The following is a 17,072-nucleotide window of genomic DNA, read 5'->3' as shown; positions in this document are numbered from 1 at the left end:
TTTTGGTGGAAAGACGATAAGCTCGGTCTTGGACATGTTCAGTTTCAGGTGGCGGTTGGACATCCATGCAGCAATGTCGGATAAGCAGGCCGATACCTTGGCCTGGGTCTCCGCGGTGATGTCTGGTGTGGAGAGATACAGCTGGGTGTCATCAGCATAAAGATGATACTGGAAACCATGAGATGAGATCAGTGAGCCCAGGGAAGAGGTGTAGATTGAAAAAAGAAGGGGTCCAAGGACAGATCCCTGGGGAACTCCAACAGAGAGCGGGATGGGGGTGGAGGAAGATCCATGAGAGTGTACTCTGAAGGTGCGGTGGAAGAGATAGGAGGAGAACCAGGAGAGGACAGAACCCTGGAACCCAAATGAGGACAGTGTGGCAAGAAGTAAATCATGATTGACAGTGTCAAAAGCGGCGGATAGATCAAGGAGGATGAGGATGGAGTAGCGGCCTCTGGATTTGGCAAGGAACAGGTCATTACTGACTTTACAGAGTGCCGTTTCTGTCGAGTGTAGAGGGCGAAAACCTGATTGAAGCGGATCGAGGATGGCATGAGAGGAGAGAAAATCAAGGCAGCAGCTGTGAACAGCACACTCAAGTATTTTGGAGAGGAAGGGTAGGAGGGAGATGGGGCGGTAGTTGGAGGGACAGGTAGGGTCAAGTGATGGTTTTTTGAGGAGAGGTGTGACTACAGTGTGCTTGAAGGTGTCAGGGACAGTTGCAGTGGAGAGAGAGAGGTTGAGGATATGACAGATGGAGGGGGTGACAGTATGAGAGATGGTGTTAAGTAAGTTGGTGGGGATGGGATCAGAGGAACAAGTGGTGCATTTCAAGGACGAAAGAAGGCGGGCGATTTCCTCCTCGGTGATATCAGGAAAGGAGGAGAAAGAGGCCTTGGTTGGTTGGTTGAGGGAGAGGGTTGAAGGGTGAAGAGGAGGAGGTGGCTTGATAGTGAACTCAAGGTTGATCTATTGCACCTTGTCGCGGAAGTAGTCAGCCAGTGATTGAGGTGAGAGTGAGGGTGGTGGGAGCGGAGGGCACTTTGAGGAGGGAGTTAAGGGTGGCGAAGAGACGATGAGGGTTGGCGCTGAGAGAATTGGTCAATTGGATGTATTAGTCCTGTTTGGCAAGGAAAAGGGAGGACTGGAAGGAGGATAGCATGAATTTGTAATGAAGGAAATCTGAATGGGTACGAGATTTCCTCCACAGGCGTTCAGCAGATCGGGCGCAGGAGCGAAGGTAACGGATGCAAGGGGTCAGCCAGGGCTGGGGATTAGTACGCCTTGTGGGACAGGAGATGGATAGTGCAAGGGTGTCCAGAGGAGAGAGTGGCATTGTAAGCGGAGACAGCCTTGTCGACAGACTCGGAGGACATGATGGAAGGGAGGAGATTAGAGATAATAGAGGATAAGGTGGGAGGGTCGACGGCCTGGAGATTCCTGGAAGTAGTGGTTAGTGTTGGGCGGGACTGCGGGGGAGGGTGATGAAGTGTGAAGGTGATCAGGTGATGGTCAGAGAGAGGAAGTGCTGAGGCGCAGAAATTGGAGGGTGAGCAGGTAGAGGAGAGGACGAGGTCAAGACAATGGCCAGATTGGTGAGTAGGGGTGGTGGAGCTCAGTTGGAGGTTGAAGGAGGAGGTTAGAGTGAGGAACTGAGAAGCGTATGAGTCGGATGGGTTATCAGTGTGTATGTTAAAGTCTCCAAGAATGAGGGATGGGGATGAGGGCTCAAGAAAAACGGAGAGCCAGGCATCGAAGTCGGTAAGGAAGGAAGATAGGGACTTATCAGGGGGGCGGTAAATGACGGCAACTTGAGTGGCAGCGGGTAGAATAGATGGATGGAGTGAACTTCAAAGGATGAGAAGCAGTGAGACTGCGGTAGGAGGAGAGGTTGAAAACTGCAGGAGGGCGAAAGTAGTAACCCGACGATGCCACCGCGGCCAACTGGGCGGGGAGAATGGGAGAAAAGATAGCCTCCATGGCATAGGGCCGCGACTGAGGCAGAGTCATCAGGGGTGAGCCAGGTTTCAGTTAGGGCGAGGAGTTGGAGAGAATGGGAGATGAAGAGGTCATGGGTAAAGGAGAGTTTGTTGCAGACAGATCGGGCATTCCATAGGGCGCACAAGAAGGGGAGGGAAGAGGGGGAGAGGAGGGGAATGGAAATGAGATTGGAGACATTCTGGAGTGGTCTGCATAAATAGGATGAGGATTGGTGTGGGGGACCTGGATTGGGATTGATGTCCCCTGCGGATAGTAGGAGAAGGAGTAAGAGAATACGAAGAAGGGTAGGGGAGGTAGGGCGACGAAGGCGGGATGTGCATAGGAGGAATGGAGATGGGTCAACAGCAGGAAGGAAATGTTGAAGGTTGAGGGCTAAGGAGAAGGAAGGGGAAAGGAGAGAAGGTGAGGTGATGAGGGTAAGGGGAGGGTAAAGTGTAGCAGCAGTGCAAAGTGTTTTTGGGTTAAGAAGTAGGTTGGGAAGGGACAGCATCAGGAAGAGAGTGTGTATAGGGGACATGGCCATGCAGAATTGGATTGCTGGAACACTGGAATGTTGGAATGGGTGAAACTGGTAGGCTAGGCTACTGGGGGAAGGTGATGAATTAGGAATAGATGTAGTTGGAAGAGGTCAGTAGTGATAATTTGGCTGTAGGGAGGCTATTTAAGAGATGTCACTCTAGGGGTGGGAGGGACTAAGCCTAAGAGACAGAGTTGTAATCTGCAGGCAGACTATCTCTAAAAGGTGGCTTCTCTGAAAAAGCGGTTGGTTTTTAGGCTGAAATCTGCTCTCCCCAGAAGGAACAGAAAATTACAGATCAGTAAGCCTGACATCGGTGCCAGAAAAAATAGTGGAAACTATTATAAGGAATAAAATCACAGAACACATAGACAAACATGGTTTAATGGAATATTGTGTTCAATTCTACTCACCGCATCTCAGAAAAGATATAGTGGAATTAAAAAAGGTACAGAGAAGGGTGACGAAAATGACAAAGGGGATGGGACAAATTTCCCTTTGAGGAAAGACTAAAGCGGCTAGGGCTCTTCAGCTTGGAGAAAAGATGGCTGAGGGGAAATATGACAAAGGTCTATAAAATAATGAGTGGAGTGGAACGGGTAGACGTGAATCACTTCTTTACTCTTTCCAAAAATACTAGGACTAGGGGCACGCAATTAAGCTAGAAAGTAGTAAATTTAAAACGAATTGGTAAAAACATTTCTTCTCTGAAAGTGTAACTAAACTCTGGAATTCGTTGCCAGAGAATGTAATAAAAGTGGTTAGCTTAGTGGGGTTTAAAAAAGGTTTGGATGGCTTCCTAAAGGAAAAGTCCATAGACCATTATTAAAATGGACTTAGGGAAAATCCACTGCTTTTTTCTAGAATAAGCAACATAAAATGTATTGTACTGTTTTGTGATCTTGCCAGGTACTTGTGACCTGGATTGGCCACTGTTGGAAACAGGATGCTGGGCTTGATGGACCTTCGGTCTGTCCCAGTATGGCAATACTTATGTGCTTATGAACAGAGTCAGCATGGATTTAACCAAGAGAAGACTTGTATCACCAATCTGCTTCATTTCTTTGAAGGCGTGAATAAACATGTCAATATAGGTGAGCCGGTTGATGTAGTGTATATAGATTTTCAGAAAACATTTGACAAATTTGCTCGAGAGAATCCTGAGAAAATTAAAGAGTCATGGGATAGGAGGCAATGTTCTGTTGTGGATTAGGAATTGGTTATTGGACAGAAAACAAAATGATCTGGAAATCAGAACAATAAGGGGTCCTGTTACCAACTTACGGGAAAAAGGGCCCTGCGCTACCGGTGGGGGCCATTTTTCCTGCATGCCAGGGCCCAAAGCCCCCAGACAAACACGGCCATGCGGTAAGAGAAGTCTTACCGAGTGGCCATGCAGCAGGGAGCCTTTACCACCACCCGCTGAGTTGGCGATAAGGGCCCCCACGGTAACCCAGCAGCAAGCCATTTCAGGGGGCTTTATTTTTCCCTCAGCCAAGTTGGGCTGGCATTTGTCCATATTTAGCGTTTTCTAAAAGACCCCCTAAGTGAAGTGATTAAATTTGAAGATGACACAAAACTTTTCAAAGTTGTTAAAACACACACAGACTTTGAAAAATTGCAGGAAGACCTTAGGAAATTGGAAGACTGGGCATCCAAATGGCAAATGAAATTTAATGTGAACAAATGCAAAGTTATGCAAAATAATACAGATCATAGTTACCTGATGCTAGGGTCCACCTTGGGAAATTTAGGTGTCATTGTAGACAATATACCGAATTCTTCTGCCCGGTGTTTGGTGGCAGCCAAAAAAGCTACTGGCAGCAAAAAATGCAAAGAGGATGCTAGGAATGATTAGGAAACGGATGGTAAATAAGACCAAGAATACTAGCACCCTTAAAAACAAGAACATCAAAAAGACAGAACACAATACCATGGTTCAATGATGAACTAAAAAAACTCAAAACACAATCCAGGAAACTTGAACAAGCATGGAGAAAAATAAAAGACGAACACACACTTAACGCATGGAAACACATACACAGAAAATACAAATATGCAATAAAACAAACAAAAAGATCCTATTACAAAACCAAACTAGGACCGGATTACAAACATATGAAGAAACTATTCCAACTTGTAAATAAGCTACTGGAAACTACCCCTGCCACCACAACCAACACAGACATACCACCCGCAGACAAACTTGCTAATTACTTCAACGAAAAGATAATAAATCTACACAACACACTTCCTCATCACAATACCGACATCGAAAACTTCTTCAACGAATTAGACTTTACCTCTGACGGATACCCAGCTGACCGTATTTGGACAACATTTAATCTCATCAACACCGAATCAATTAGACAAGCAACTCACAGATTCACCAAGACCCACTGCAAACTGGACACATGTCCCAGTTATTTACTATCATCCGCCCCCAATCGCTTCATAATAGACCTCACATCCCAGCTAAATTTCATGTTACAACAAGGTCTCTTCCCTGAGGAATATGGCAACATCCTACTCACCCCAAAACCAAAAGACACCAAGAAAAGCACAAACGATCTCACCAATTACCACCCAGTTGCATCTATCCCACTAATAGTAAAAATGATGGAGAGTCTGGTGACTAAACAGCTCACGGAATACTTGGACAAGTTCTCAATACTATATAATTCACAATCAGGATTCTGCTCCCACCATAGTACCGAAACTGTACTAGTTACTCTCCTGGCTATATCAGGAGATAGCCATAGGTAAAAGTATACTCCTCCTCCAGTTCGACATGTCGAGTGCATTCGACATGGTAAACCACAACATACTTCTAAGGCTACTTAACCACTTCGGGATTGAAGGAAACATACTTAATTGGATTAATGGTTTTCTAACCACCAGAACTTATCAAGTAAAATCAAACTCAAACATATCACCACTGTGGAAAGCAGTATGTGGAGTACCTCAATGATGATGATTCCATTGGCACAGTCCCTATCCAATCAAGGACTTAACCCGTTCATTTACGCAGATGATGTTACTATCTACATCCCCTTCAGACATGACATGAAAGAAATAGCCAATAAAATTAATGATGGCCTGAACATTATGGACTCCTGGGCAAACTCATTCCAACTGAAACTGAACACTGAAAAAACACACTGCCTCATCCTCACTTCTCAACATAACAAATACAAACCCATGACATTAACTACCTCAGGACACACCCTCCCTACATCAGACAGTTGAAAATACTCAGTGTCACACTCGATCGCAACCTAACTCTCAAGAGCCAAGCAAATTCTGTAATAAAGAAAATGTTCCATGCAATGTGGAAGCTCAAACGACTAAAACCCTTCTTCCCAAGGGAAACCTTTCGATACCTAATACAATCAATGGTCCTAAGTCATGCAGATTACTGTAACGGAATCTACGCGGGATGTAAGGAACAACTAACAAAAAAAATCCAGACCGCCCAAAATACAGCAGCCAGATTGATATTCAGCAAAACACGCTTCGATAGTGCCAAACCTCTTCGAGAAAAACTGCATTGGCTCCCAATCAAAGAATGGATCATCTTCAAAATTTGCACTCTGGTCCACAAAATTATATATGGTTTAGTCCCAGGATACATGATAGACCTCATAAATCTACCAAAAAGAAACAGAGTCGGTTCTGCTAGATCATACCTAAACCTACACTACCCAAATTGCAAAGGTTTGAAATACAAAACAACTTACACATCCGGCTTCTCCTACATAAGTGCACAACTATGGAATGGCCTCCCAAAAGATGTGAAAACAATCCATTACCACCTTAGCTTCTGAAAATCACTAAAGACCATCCTGTTCGAAAAGGCATACCCTACTGACTCAACTTAAGTGCCTGAATCCAGCAACACAACGAAACCAAAGTCCGTAACAAACACTATATAACTCTTCTTCTCTATGATTCTCCTAACATTTCTGTAACACATGAACTTCTTTGATAATAACATCATTTTGTATCTGTTTTATCATTGAAGGCGATAACACCTCACGGTATTATGTAAACCACATTGAGCCTGCAAATAGGTGGGAAAATGTGGGGTACAAATGTAACAAATAAATAAATAATTTGACCATCCCAGTACAGGACTGCTTTACCCTTTCTCCTCACTTTTCTCCTCTCCCTCGACCTCCTTCCCCTCCCGCCAAAGTCCCCCTCCTACTTTGTCTTTGTCTATGTTCTTTATAAATGGTCTTGACTTTTCTATATGAATATTGTAGTTCTTTTCTGACTCCTCTAATTTTATTGTGTACACTGCTTTGATCTTCTAAGTTAGCAAAGGTGGTATAGCAAACACCAATAAACTAAACTAAACTAACACCTCTGTATCGCTCTATGGTGTGACTTTACCTTGAGTACTGTGTTCAATTCTGATCACCATATCTCAAAAAAAGATATAGCAAAATTAGAAAAGGTAAACGAAGAGTGACCAAAATGATAAAGGGTATGGAACTCCTCTCATATGAGGAAAGGCTAAAGGGTTTAGGGCTCTTCAGCTTGGAAAAGAGGTGGCTGAGGGGAGGTATGATTGAGGTCTACAAATTCTGACTTGTATAGAACGTGTAAAAGTGAATCAATTTATTACTCTTTCAAAAAATACAAAGACTAGGAGACACTCAATGAAGTTACATGGAAATACTTTTAAAACAGATAGGAGGAAATATTTTTTTCACTCAACGAACAGTTAAGCTCTGGAACTCTTTGCCAGAGGATGTGGTAACAGTGGTTAGTGTATCTGGGTTCAAAAAAGGTTTGGGCAAGTTCCTGGAGGAAAAGTCCATACGCTGCTATTGAGACAGACATGAGGGAAGCTATTGCTTGCCCTGGGATTGGTAGCATGGAATGTTGCTACTATTTTGGGTTTCTGCCAGATATTTGTGACCTGGATTAGCCGCTGTTGAAAACAGGATATTGGGCTAGATGGGCCATTGATCTGACCCAGTATGGTTATTCTTATGCTCTTATATAAACATTGCAAAAAGGCATGTTCACTGAGTGGGTGGGTGGGGTATGTGCGAGTGTGAGACTGCATGGATAGAGGTTGGTTGGCTGTGAATTCAGGTAGCAGAGAGAGTACAAGGAGGCGTAGAGGACTGTAGCTCATATGAAGGTGACTATGGGAGGGAGTGAGAGAGTACAGTGAATCATGGCTCTGAATACATGGGTGGTGATTGTTCATGTGAATGTGAGGGAGTGTTTGGTGTGCCTGAGTGCTGGAGGGATTTCAAGGATGTGAGTGCAAGGGGAACTGTGGGGCTGTGTGAACACAGGAAGTGTGCATGGGGGTGAGTATGGAGGAAAGGTACAGAGAGTATGAATCAGTTCTTTCTTTCCCTCCCTCTCACCCCCTTTATGTCTGTCCATTTCCCTCTGTAATGCCTCTTCCCCTTTTTGTCTCTTCTTACACCTCTCAGTCTGAGTTACATCTTTACTAGTGGAGCTGGGAACCTCTATCTTCACTTCCAGCCACACTGTTGTATCTCAAGCTATACTTTTGCCAATGAGAGCTGGGAAACTCCGTCATCACTTCTAGCCATATCACTGTTAGTCAGGCTGCATCTTCAGTAGAGGGGAGATAGGAACCTCCTATTGGTATTTGATATTGATGCCCCTGCCACAGTCTACATACTCTGCTTGTGCCAGAGGGGCTGGGATCCCCACCCAGTTCCTTGTCCACCATCACACTGATCCTCTTCTCCCTCTTCAGTAACTGAAGTTTTCATTTCAAAAGCACATGCACTTCTGAAACTAAAATTTAATGTACGAAGACAGACGGATAGAAAAACAGATGGACAAACTCTTCACAATGAACACTATTGATTGGAGTGAAATGCTCCAAATAACATAGCCAGAAAGATCTCAATGTAGTATTATATGACAATCCAAATAAATAATATATTAGTCTTTATAATTAAGAACATGCAGATTTCAAACAGCATTAAACTTTATACCTTAAGGTTATCTGGAAGTTCTGAACGCCCGGCATACCCTGGATTCATTGTTATGAAAACAGCACATGTAGGGTCCAGTTTCAGTTCAGTTCCTTCAAATAATAAAACATCAGCCCCTGAATTAATGCCTAAAAAAGAAATCAGAATTGCATCCCATCAGGATATTTGGATAAAGATAGATTTCAGCTGATGAAAAGGGTCAAAATAGCTTATTACCTCTTTGGATAGTAAGAATTTGTTGGGCAACCACAGAAAGTACTTCCAGGTCAATTCTGTTAAATTCATCAAAACAAGCCCAGGCTCCACAAGACAGCAGTCCCTGGAAAGAAGGAGTTCAATTAACTAACTATTCACTGCAGCATTAACAATATATACTTTTGGAATACAAATTATTTCTGTTGTATAGAAAACATATTGCATTAAGAGCTAAATTAACTGAAGTGTATTACCACGTTAGTATCCACTGATTCAGTTAATATGCCCTAATAAATAGGTCCTATTAAATTAAAATGACCTGCACATGTGTTAATGAGTGTTAGTGGGTAGTAACACAGTAGCACCTTTCAGTAAATCTAGCTCTGAATTACAAGAGCAAAACGTATATTATTTTAAAAGTTGTCATTAATTCAAATTGATTTTGGTTTCCAATAGCAACAAAATAAACAGTGTGGTCCATATTCAAAGGTTTTGCCCAGTTAATTTTGTCCACACATACCTGGCTGAATGTAGGTCATACTAGAGAATGACATGGGGACAGGGACAGAGCCCGTGGGGACGGGGTGGGGATGGGGACAGAGCCCGTGAGGACGAGGACAAATTGTCCCCATGTCACTTTCTACTTTGAAGCCTGGTAATCAACTGGGCTGTTATTTGTTTGATGGAGACGACAATATATATATTTTTTTTTAAAACAAGCCATAGCTAGCAAAATTTGCATGGAGTATCCTGAACATCCTGCTACCAGCACACCTTCTAAGAAGACATCTTCTATTGCAGGAAGGACTGTGGAAGTCTGGAGAGCTAGACTGAATCCTGAGATTATTGATGATTTATTCATCCACAGATTAAAAAATCATAACAGTGTTTCATAGGGCATATTTCTCCCCTCTAAGGCATACAGAGTGGGTTGTATTTTGTACCCCTGAACATTTTAATAGCTATTGTTGGGGCTGGAAGGGTAGAGGGTGGTAGTGGTGGGAGGGTTGTTATAGCTGCTTGTTGTTATTATTGTTTTCTGTTTGTAATCTACTATAATAAAACTCACCCTCAACGTTCTGAAGACAACGTTCTGAAGTCACTCAGTCACTCACTGAAGGGTTCATGGATTGATGGTGGTGAAGCCACAACACTGACCATGTCTCTCTGCCCCGCCCTCGCATGACGGACCAATCAGAAAAAACACCCTCAACATTCTGAAACACAAAGGACCATCACAACACCGTTCCCAGGCAACACTAGGCAACGTAAGATAGACCAATCAGAGGAAACTACATGACAATAAGGGAGGAGCATTCCCCAGCAGAGTGGCTCATTATCTGTGCAGCACGGAGAGCACAGAACCACCGCTGGAACGAGAGAAGAATATTCCTGCTGTGAGTATGTGTAAAAATAGACCTGGGGAGGGGGGGAGAAATTTTTAAATGCCTAATGCCAGTACTGAAGAGTGCCAGAGGGCCTATAGCACAGACTATATTTGGGATCGCTTGACATGGAGTCAGAGGAGCCGGAAAACAACGTGCCCGTCACCATCTGGGACATGGGCGAACAGGACAAGCTGCGGCCCAGTTGGAAGGATTACCCGCGACCCAGCCAGCAGCAAACAGTGACCAAGGAAGGGGGAAAAGTACTCCTTCCCTGCCTAGGAATCGCTGGAGACTGGCTGCCAAACTAACGAAACAACCGCACACCGACGCACCACCTCCATCATTCGAAAGGCATCCACTCTTTCTTCAACAGAAATGCAAACTAATAATACAAAACAAACACAGAATACATGGTTTCTCAGGCGGCTGCAGGTAACTCCTCACCCCCTTCCTCTTCCCCTTTTGCCGAAGCAGCCAAGGACATGCCCAACCATCCCCAGCCTCAGGCAAGCTGTCTCCCACCTCGGGGATTCCCCGAGCACCCGGAAAAAGACGGCGCAGATTCCTGCAGCGCATAAATGTTCCAGCATTCCCCTGCAGCCGGCCTGAAATGGACCAAACATACCAGATCACCCCCCGACGGCCCGAGACCGTGCTCTTCTCCCTTCCGCCAACTTAAAACAACCATCCCTGTCCTCAGGCAAGCCGTCACCCACCTCCAGGATGCCCAGAACCCCAGCCCAATGGAAAAAGATGGCGCTGCTTCCAACAGCACATTTCTCTTCCAGCATTCCCCTACAGCAGCCCTGAAACGGCCAAAAAATACCGACAGACAAAGAACGCGCTCCTCTACCTTCCACCCATCTAAAACAACACTGCTGCCTCAGCACAACACAAAAAAAAAAAAAACATGGGAAAAAAAAAACACTCAACAAAGGCTTACCCCCCCTACAACCACATTTACATTTCACCAACATAAAGACCCCCCTCCACAAACCTCCTTGACAGACAAAACCACACACACACAATACAACAGAAACACACCCTCAAAGCTACACACCAATCCAACCCACTTTGCCAGCACAGCACAGCACATCCCCCAACCCCCAAGCAAAAAACAAAACAAAAAAAGACACACATCAACAACCTGCACACACACCGCACCCTCACACACTCACACACACACACAAAATAACTCTGTGACACATACACACACACAAAAAAAAACCCACATGCTAGCGCTCGTTTCATTGGTTTCGGAAACGGGCCTTTTTTACTAGTTTATACATAACAGTTGCACAGCATATTGATCCTTTTTATACTTTAATAAAAATATTTAAATATAAAATCATAAGTGTTCGAGGCTTCTGCAGATGAGAACAGGCCCATAGGGATGGGGCGGGGATGAAGACAGGGCCTGCGGGGACAGGATGGGGACAGTGAAAGGGCCTGCGGGGACAGGATGGGGACAGTGAAAGGGCCTGCGGGGACAGGGTGGGGATGGAGATAGAACTCCTGGGGACAGGGTGGGGACGGGGACGAATTTTGTCCCCATGTCATTCTCTAGGTCATACCATTTTTATATTATGATTGCGCAAACTTCAAGCTAACGTCATGTTTTGATCTGAAAATATGTAGCTCAAATATATTTGGATGATGAGTAGCTACTACTCTGATTCAAATCTGTGGTATTTATGGTATTGTTGCATAAAATTGACTCAAGTCATTTTGATTTATTAAAATATTTACAGTATTTTATTTATATTTACAGTAGATATGTTCATGAGAGCAATTTTCAAAAGCCATTTAGCTAGGTAAACGTAAACTGGCTATCTGATATTACCTAGCCCTTCCATGGGGAAGTACACACCAGGATCAACTACATGTACACTTTTACCTGTATTTCACAGTAAGCATTTTTAGGTCAGAAAGGGAAATAAAATGCACAGATTCCCCCCCCCCCCCCCCCCCCCCCACCTCACCCCACCCGAATATTCTGGCACAGAAGTTAGGGTTTGATTTAAACGCTGTCCATCATGGGTTTTTTTTTTCCTAACTGGATATTCAGTGCCAGTATCTAGATACTGGCTAGCACTGAATATCCAGGTTTCAGACCAGTACCCAGATAACTAACTGGATAACATTAGGACAGCCTTTTTGCTGTTCTAACTTTAAACTAGTTGTTATCTGGTTAGAGACAGAATATTGTCCCTTACCGGGTTACAAGAAACTCCTCTCAGGCACCACATCCAGACCTCCCTCATACTACTGAACAATGCCTAGATAGTCAAAAGGATTTCAGCAGCATTTTCCAGACATTGCCGCTGCAAATCCAGGTATGGTCCCGATGAGTTGGACTTATCCAGCTAACAGCTACTACTGTCCAGATAAGTCCTATTGAATTTCCATGCCTTCTTTGCATGGGAAAAGGAACTACAGAAAAAGCAGATGCAACTCACTAAAGGTGTTTTTTCGCATGATGATTTTCAAAAGAAAAGAATGCATCTATTTTTTTCTTTGAAAACTAATGCAGAGCCTTGGGGAAGAAGTGCCCATGGACTTTTCAGCAGTGCAGTTAAATGTGAAAATTGTCCCCTTAAAACCTAAAATATAAGCAAACATTTACAGATAGATAAACCAAACCATGTGCATACAGCGATACAAACTGAGCTACAAATGCCCTAGGCTAATCCACATAGAGAGAGGTAGTTACTGAAGTGCATTAAGGGAATAGTGCATAATTTTTGCCATTTTCAGACACATTACAGGGGCAATCATATAACCTAGGCGCCATCATTTACATGTGCATTACTTGCATAAATGCGTAACATACCAGCATATATATGCATATGTGCATTTTTACACATGTATATGCCAGCATGCCACTTAAACACTAGTCTGCAAATACCAGATTAACTTACAAAGTGTGTATTTGCAAGGGGGCCTATGCAGGGGTGGAACATTGGTGGGGCTTCACTAAGATCCAATGACACTGTGGGAGGCCTGATAGAAGGTTTCGGCATAAGCAAGCCCCTCATGGAACAACAGGCTGAGCAGAGACAAGCTTACCCTCTACACATTGATAAACTCCAAATGAGCTGAGGTGAACCCTTATGGAGTTGGTCTTGAGACCTGACTCTGACAAATGTAGAAGGTATTCAAGCAAGATTGCAGGTGCTATTTTGGAGCTCTACCCTGAAGAAGATTGCGAAACCTGGTATGATTTAAAGGGCCCACATTGCTTAATTCCGAGGCCCCTTCCCTTCCCCCCAGTGAGCTCCAGTTCCTTGGTAGTCTAATAGCCCCTTGCAACCTCTTGAGTCCAATCTAGGAGCATACATGGTAAAAAGGGTCCTCTCAGATCATTCCCTGGGAAAGACCTCAAGCCCCTAGTAGTCTAGTTGACCCTTCCAGCCCTGGCTAAAGCCATAATTGTTCAAAAATATGCCCTATTCAAACCCTGCCCCTTTAATGCAATTAAAAGGTGAGGGCTAGCCCTACCAAATATGATCCTGACTCACCCCAAGAGGTCCAGAGGAAGTTGGAGTCAGGAGTGATCCTCACTTGCTCCTGTATCAGTGGCTGTCACTCCTAAAATAGTTATTCTTGACTCCTAGTGTTCTAGTACTACTATTAGCAGCCAAGCTGTCAAATGAAGACACACTCCCTTATTTGTTAGCCTGACCTTTAGCAATAGTACAACAAGATTATCACTAGGGTCAAGCACCACAATTTTAGAAGCAACAGCCACCAGAGCAGGAGTGAAAAGGGATCATTCTTTCTCACAATGTCCCCATGACTCTTGGTTAAGAAAGGATCCCAGAGGGGATGGAGGGTGGAAGGGATAGGTTGATCCTTACATTTTAGTTGCATTAAGGGTTGGGGCCTAAAGGGTGCAGGGCTTCATTCAAATTATCTTTTTAACATTTATGCCAGAGTCTGGGCTGGACTCTTGCAGAGGGCTGTAAACTACCAGGAACTGAAGGCCCTCAGGGAGAGCTTGGGGGACCCTTAGTTTCAGGCCAGTGGATCCTTTAATTCTACACTGTCAAGGAATAACATGGACTTTTGTGCCTTTGCAATAAATTATTTCAGCTCTTGTGCGGTTAGGGGGGGGGGCTGGGGGGAGGGGGTCCCCCAAACCCTTTCCTACATGCTCATTTTTGCAAAATCTGGCATTAATAAACTTCTTTCCATGAATTTGCATCACTGCAGCTCATTAATGAAAAATGTAAATAAACTTTCATGTGAAGTTCACTAAGCGCAAAAGTTTATTACAAAGCTGATTCCTTTGTGAAACTTTTTATAAAAGGGGTATCATGAAAATACTGACATTTTTGTGTCTGCCAGCACTTTTACGCAGGAGATCCCTAGTATGGGTGAGCTTTGAATTTAATTCAAATTGGTTGGCATATCACTGATTTAACTTTCCATTTGTGGTTTTAAAAACATATTAGGAAATCAACTAGTCAACTGTTGCAGCTTTATTTTTTGTTGTAGACATCTAACTGTATTGTGTGTATTTATCGTGTGTTTGTTCACTGCCTGGAGTACAATACAGAAAGGCTGATTATATTAAGACTAAATTTTTAAAAAGATACTGTTTACACATTTAAATTCTGTTCAAGTGATTCTGCTACAGTTTTGAATAAAACTGAACAAGATCCTAATAGCAATTTTGGGCCTGAAACACAAAAAAAGTTATTGTTACATGATTTGGTTTACTACCAACCTTGAAGAACTTTCCTAAAGCAAGATAATCCAAGCCATCAGAACAATTGAACACTACACATTGTTTTGCAACAGCTTTTGCCAAATCTTTTGTAGTTTCAGTCTTGCCGGTGCCAGCAGGACCTTCAGGAGCTCCTCCAAGATGAAGATGAAGAGCACCAAATAGAGTTCTGGAAATTTAAACAAGCAAAATGCTTACAAAAGTAATAATAAAATATGCATCATATCAATCAAGTCGCAACTAAGGTACTTATTTATGTACATAATTCTTTGATTGCTATTTTTCATTTAATACATTGCCAGAGAGTGTGGTAAAAGCAATTAAATTAGTGAGGTTTAAAAAAGGTTTGGATAACTTCCTAAAAGAAAAGTCCATAAGCCAATGGACTTGGGGAAACTCTACTGCTTACTTCTTGGATAAGCAGCATAAAATGTATTGTACTATTTTTGGGATCTTGCCAGGTACTTGTAACCTCAATTGACCACAGTTGGAAACAGGATGCTGGGCTTGATGGACCTTCAGTCTGTCCCAGTCAGTGGCGTAGGAAGGGGGGGCGGTGGGGCGGTCCTCCTCGGGTGCACGCCGCTGGGGGGGTGTCGGCTCCGCTGGTTGCTTTGCTTGCCGCCTGCCTTTTGAACCTTTGCCTGGACCTGGACTTTGCTTTGCTTGCCGCCTGCCTTTTGAACCTTTGCCTGGACCTGGACTTTGCTTTGCTTGCCGCCTGCCTTTTGACCCTTTGTCTGGACCTGGACTTTGCTTTGCTTGCCGCCTGCCTTTTGAACCTTTGCCTGGACCTGCTTGCTGGCTGACTGCCTAGAGACCTAGCCTGGATTTGCCAGTACGTCTGTTCTGCCTTGCTTCTGGTGTGGGGTGGTTTTGCCTGCTACTGCCGCTCCTCGGCAGTGGTCCAAGGGCTCACAAACCCAGTTCTTGTTTAGTAAACGTGACAACGTATAAATCCAGGAAGTCTATTCCAGGCATAAGGTGCCGCGAGAGAAAAGGAGCGAAGCCTGGAGTTAGCAGTGGAGGAGAAGGGGACGACAAGAGAGATTTGTCCAGTGAGCGGACTTCACGGGGAGGAATGTAGGGAGAGATGAGAGTGGAGAGGTAATGGGGGGGTTGCAGAGTGGATGCATTTAAAGGTCAGTACGAGAAGTTTAAACTGAATGCGGAAGCGGACAGGGAGCCATTGAAGTGACTTGAGGAGTGGGCTAGTATGGGTATAACGATTTTGGCGGAAAATAAGTCGTGCTGCAGAATTTTGGACAGATTGGAGAGGAGAGAGATGGCTGAGCGGAAGACCATTGAGAAGTAAATTGCAATAGTCCAAGCGAGAGGTGACAAGGGTGTGGATAAGGGTTCTGGCAGCGTATTCAAAAGGAAGGGGCGAATTTTGCTAATATTGTAGATAAAGAAACGACAGGTTTTGGTGATCTGTTAAATATGCGCAGAGAAGGAGAGAGAGGAATCAAAGATGCCTCCAAGCTTACGAGCTGAGGAGACAGGGAGGATGTGAGAGCCATTAACAGAGATAGAAAAAAGGGGGAAGAGGGGAGGTAGGTTTAGGGGGAAAAATGAGAAGTTCAGTTTTGGTCATGTTGAGCTTTAGATGGCGATGAGACATCCAAGCAGCAATGTCGGACAAGCAGGCTAAGATTTGGCCTGGTTTTGTCACTTAAACCTCCATTGCCCCAAGTACAAAAAAAATACCTGTATATACTATGTAAACCACTTTGAACGTAGTTGCAAAAACCACAGAATGGCAGTATATCAAATCTCATTTCCCTTTCCCCTTCCCTTTATCTCCCTTACAATTCACCATACAAAAATATTCAAATTATGATCATTAACTCAGGAACAACACACATTTAAAGCACATGAGATTCTGTTTGCCCTAGAGCCTGTTTTCAAATAGGGCCAGACACTATAGGGCTCATATTCAAAACAGAAAAACATCCAACAAATGGCACAAAGCAGCAGATGGACCTTTTTCTTACAAAAACATCCAAATCAATATTTTCAAAACACATTTTAAGACGTTTTCTATGCAGTTCGTCTGTAGTGCATCCAAATCACAAGGGGACATGTCGGGGGGGGGGGGGGGGGGATCTGGTCATTCCCAGAACTTGGACATTTTGCTGCCATAATGGAACAAAGCAAAATCGTCCAGGGCTAAAGGTTGCACATTTTGGTCTGGACCTGTTTCAATCACGACTAAGTAACAAAAAGGTGCCCTAAAT

The 17,072-nt window shown here is 43.9% G+C and overlaps 1 protein-coding gene across 1 annotated transcript in view; it reads right to left on the bottom strand.

Moving 5' to 3' along the window:
• Window positions 1–17,072, bottom strand: part of DNAH7 (dynein axonemal heavy chain 7) — a 525,690-nt gene that overhangs the window by 237,701 nt on the left and 270,917 nt on the right. The window contains 3 exon segments of the mRNA XM_030210108.1: window positions 8,518–8,645; window positions 8,734–8,836; window positions 14,833–15,001. Of these exon segments, the coding sequence (XP_030065968.1) occupies window positions 8,518–8,645; window positions 8,734–8,836; window positions 14,833–15,001 (400 nt within the window).

This window comes from Microcaecilia unicolor, chromosome 7 (assembly GCF_901765095.1).
Source record: "Microcaecilia unicolor chromosome 7, aMicUni1.1, whole genome shotgun sequence".
Classification (NCBI taxonomy): domain Eukaryota; kingdom Metazoa; phylum Chordata; class Amphibia; order Gymnophiona; family Siphonopidae; genus Microcaecilia; species Microcaecilia unicolor.
Note: the sequence above shows the minus strand (reverse complement) of the source record. Positions and strands in the feature narration are given on the sequence as shown.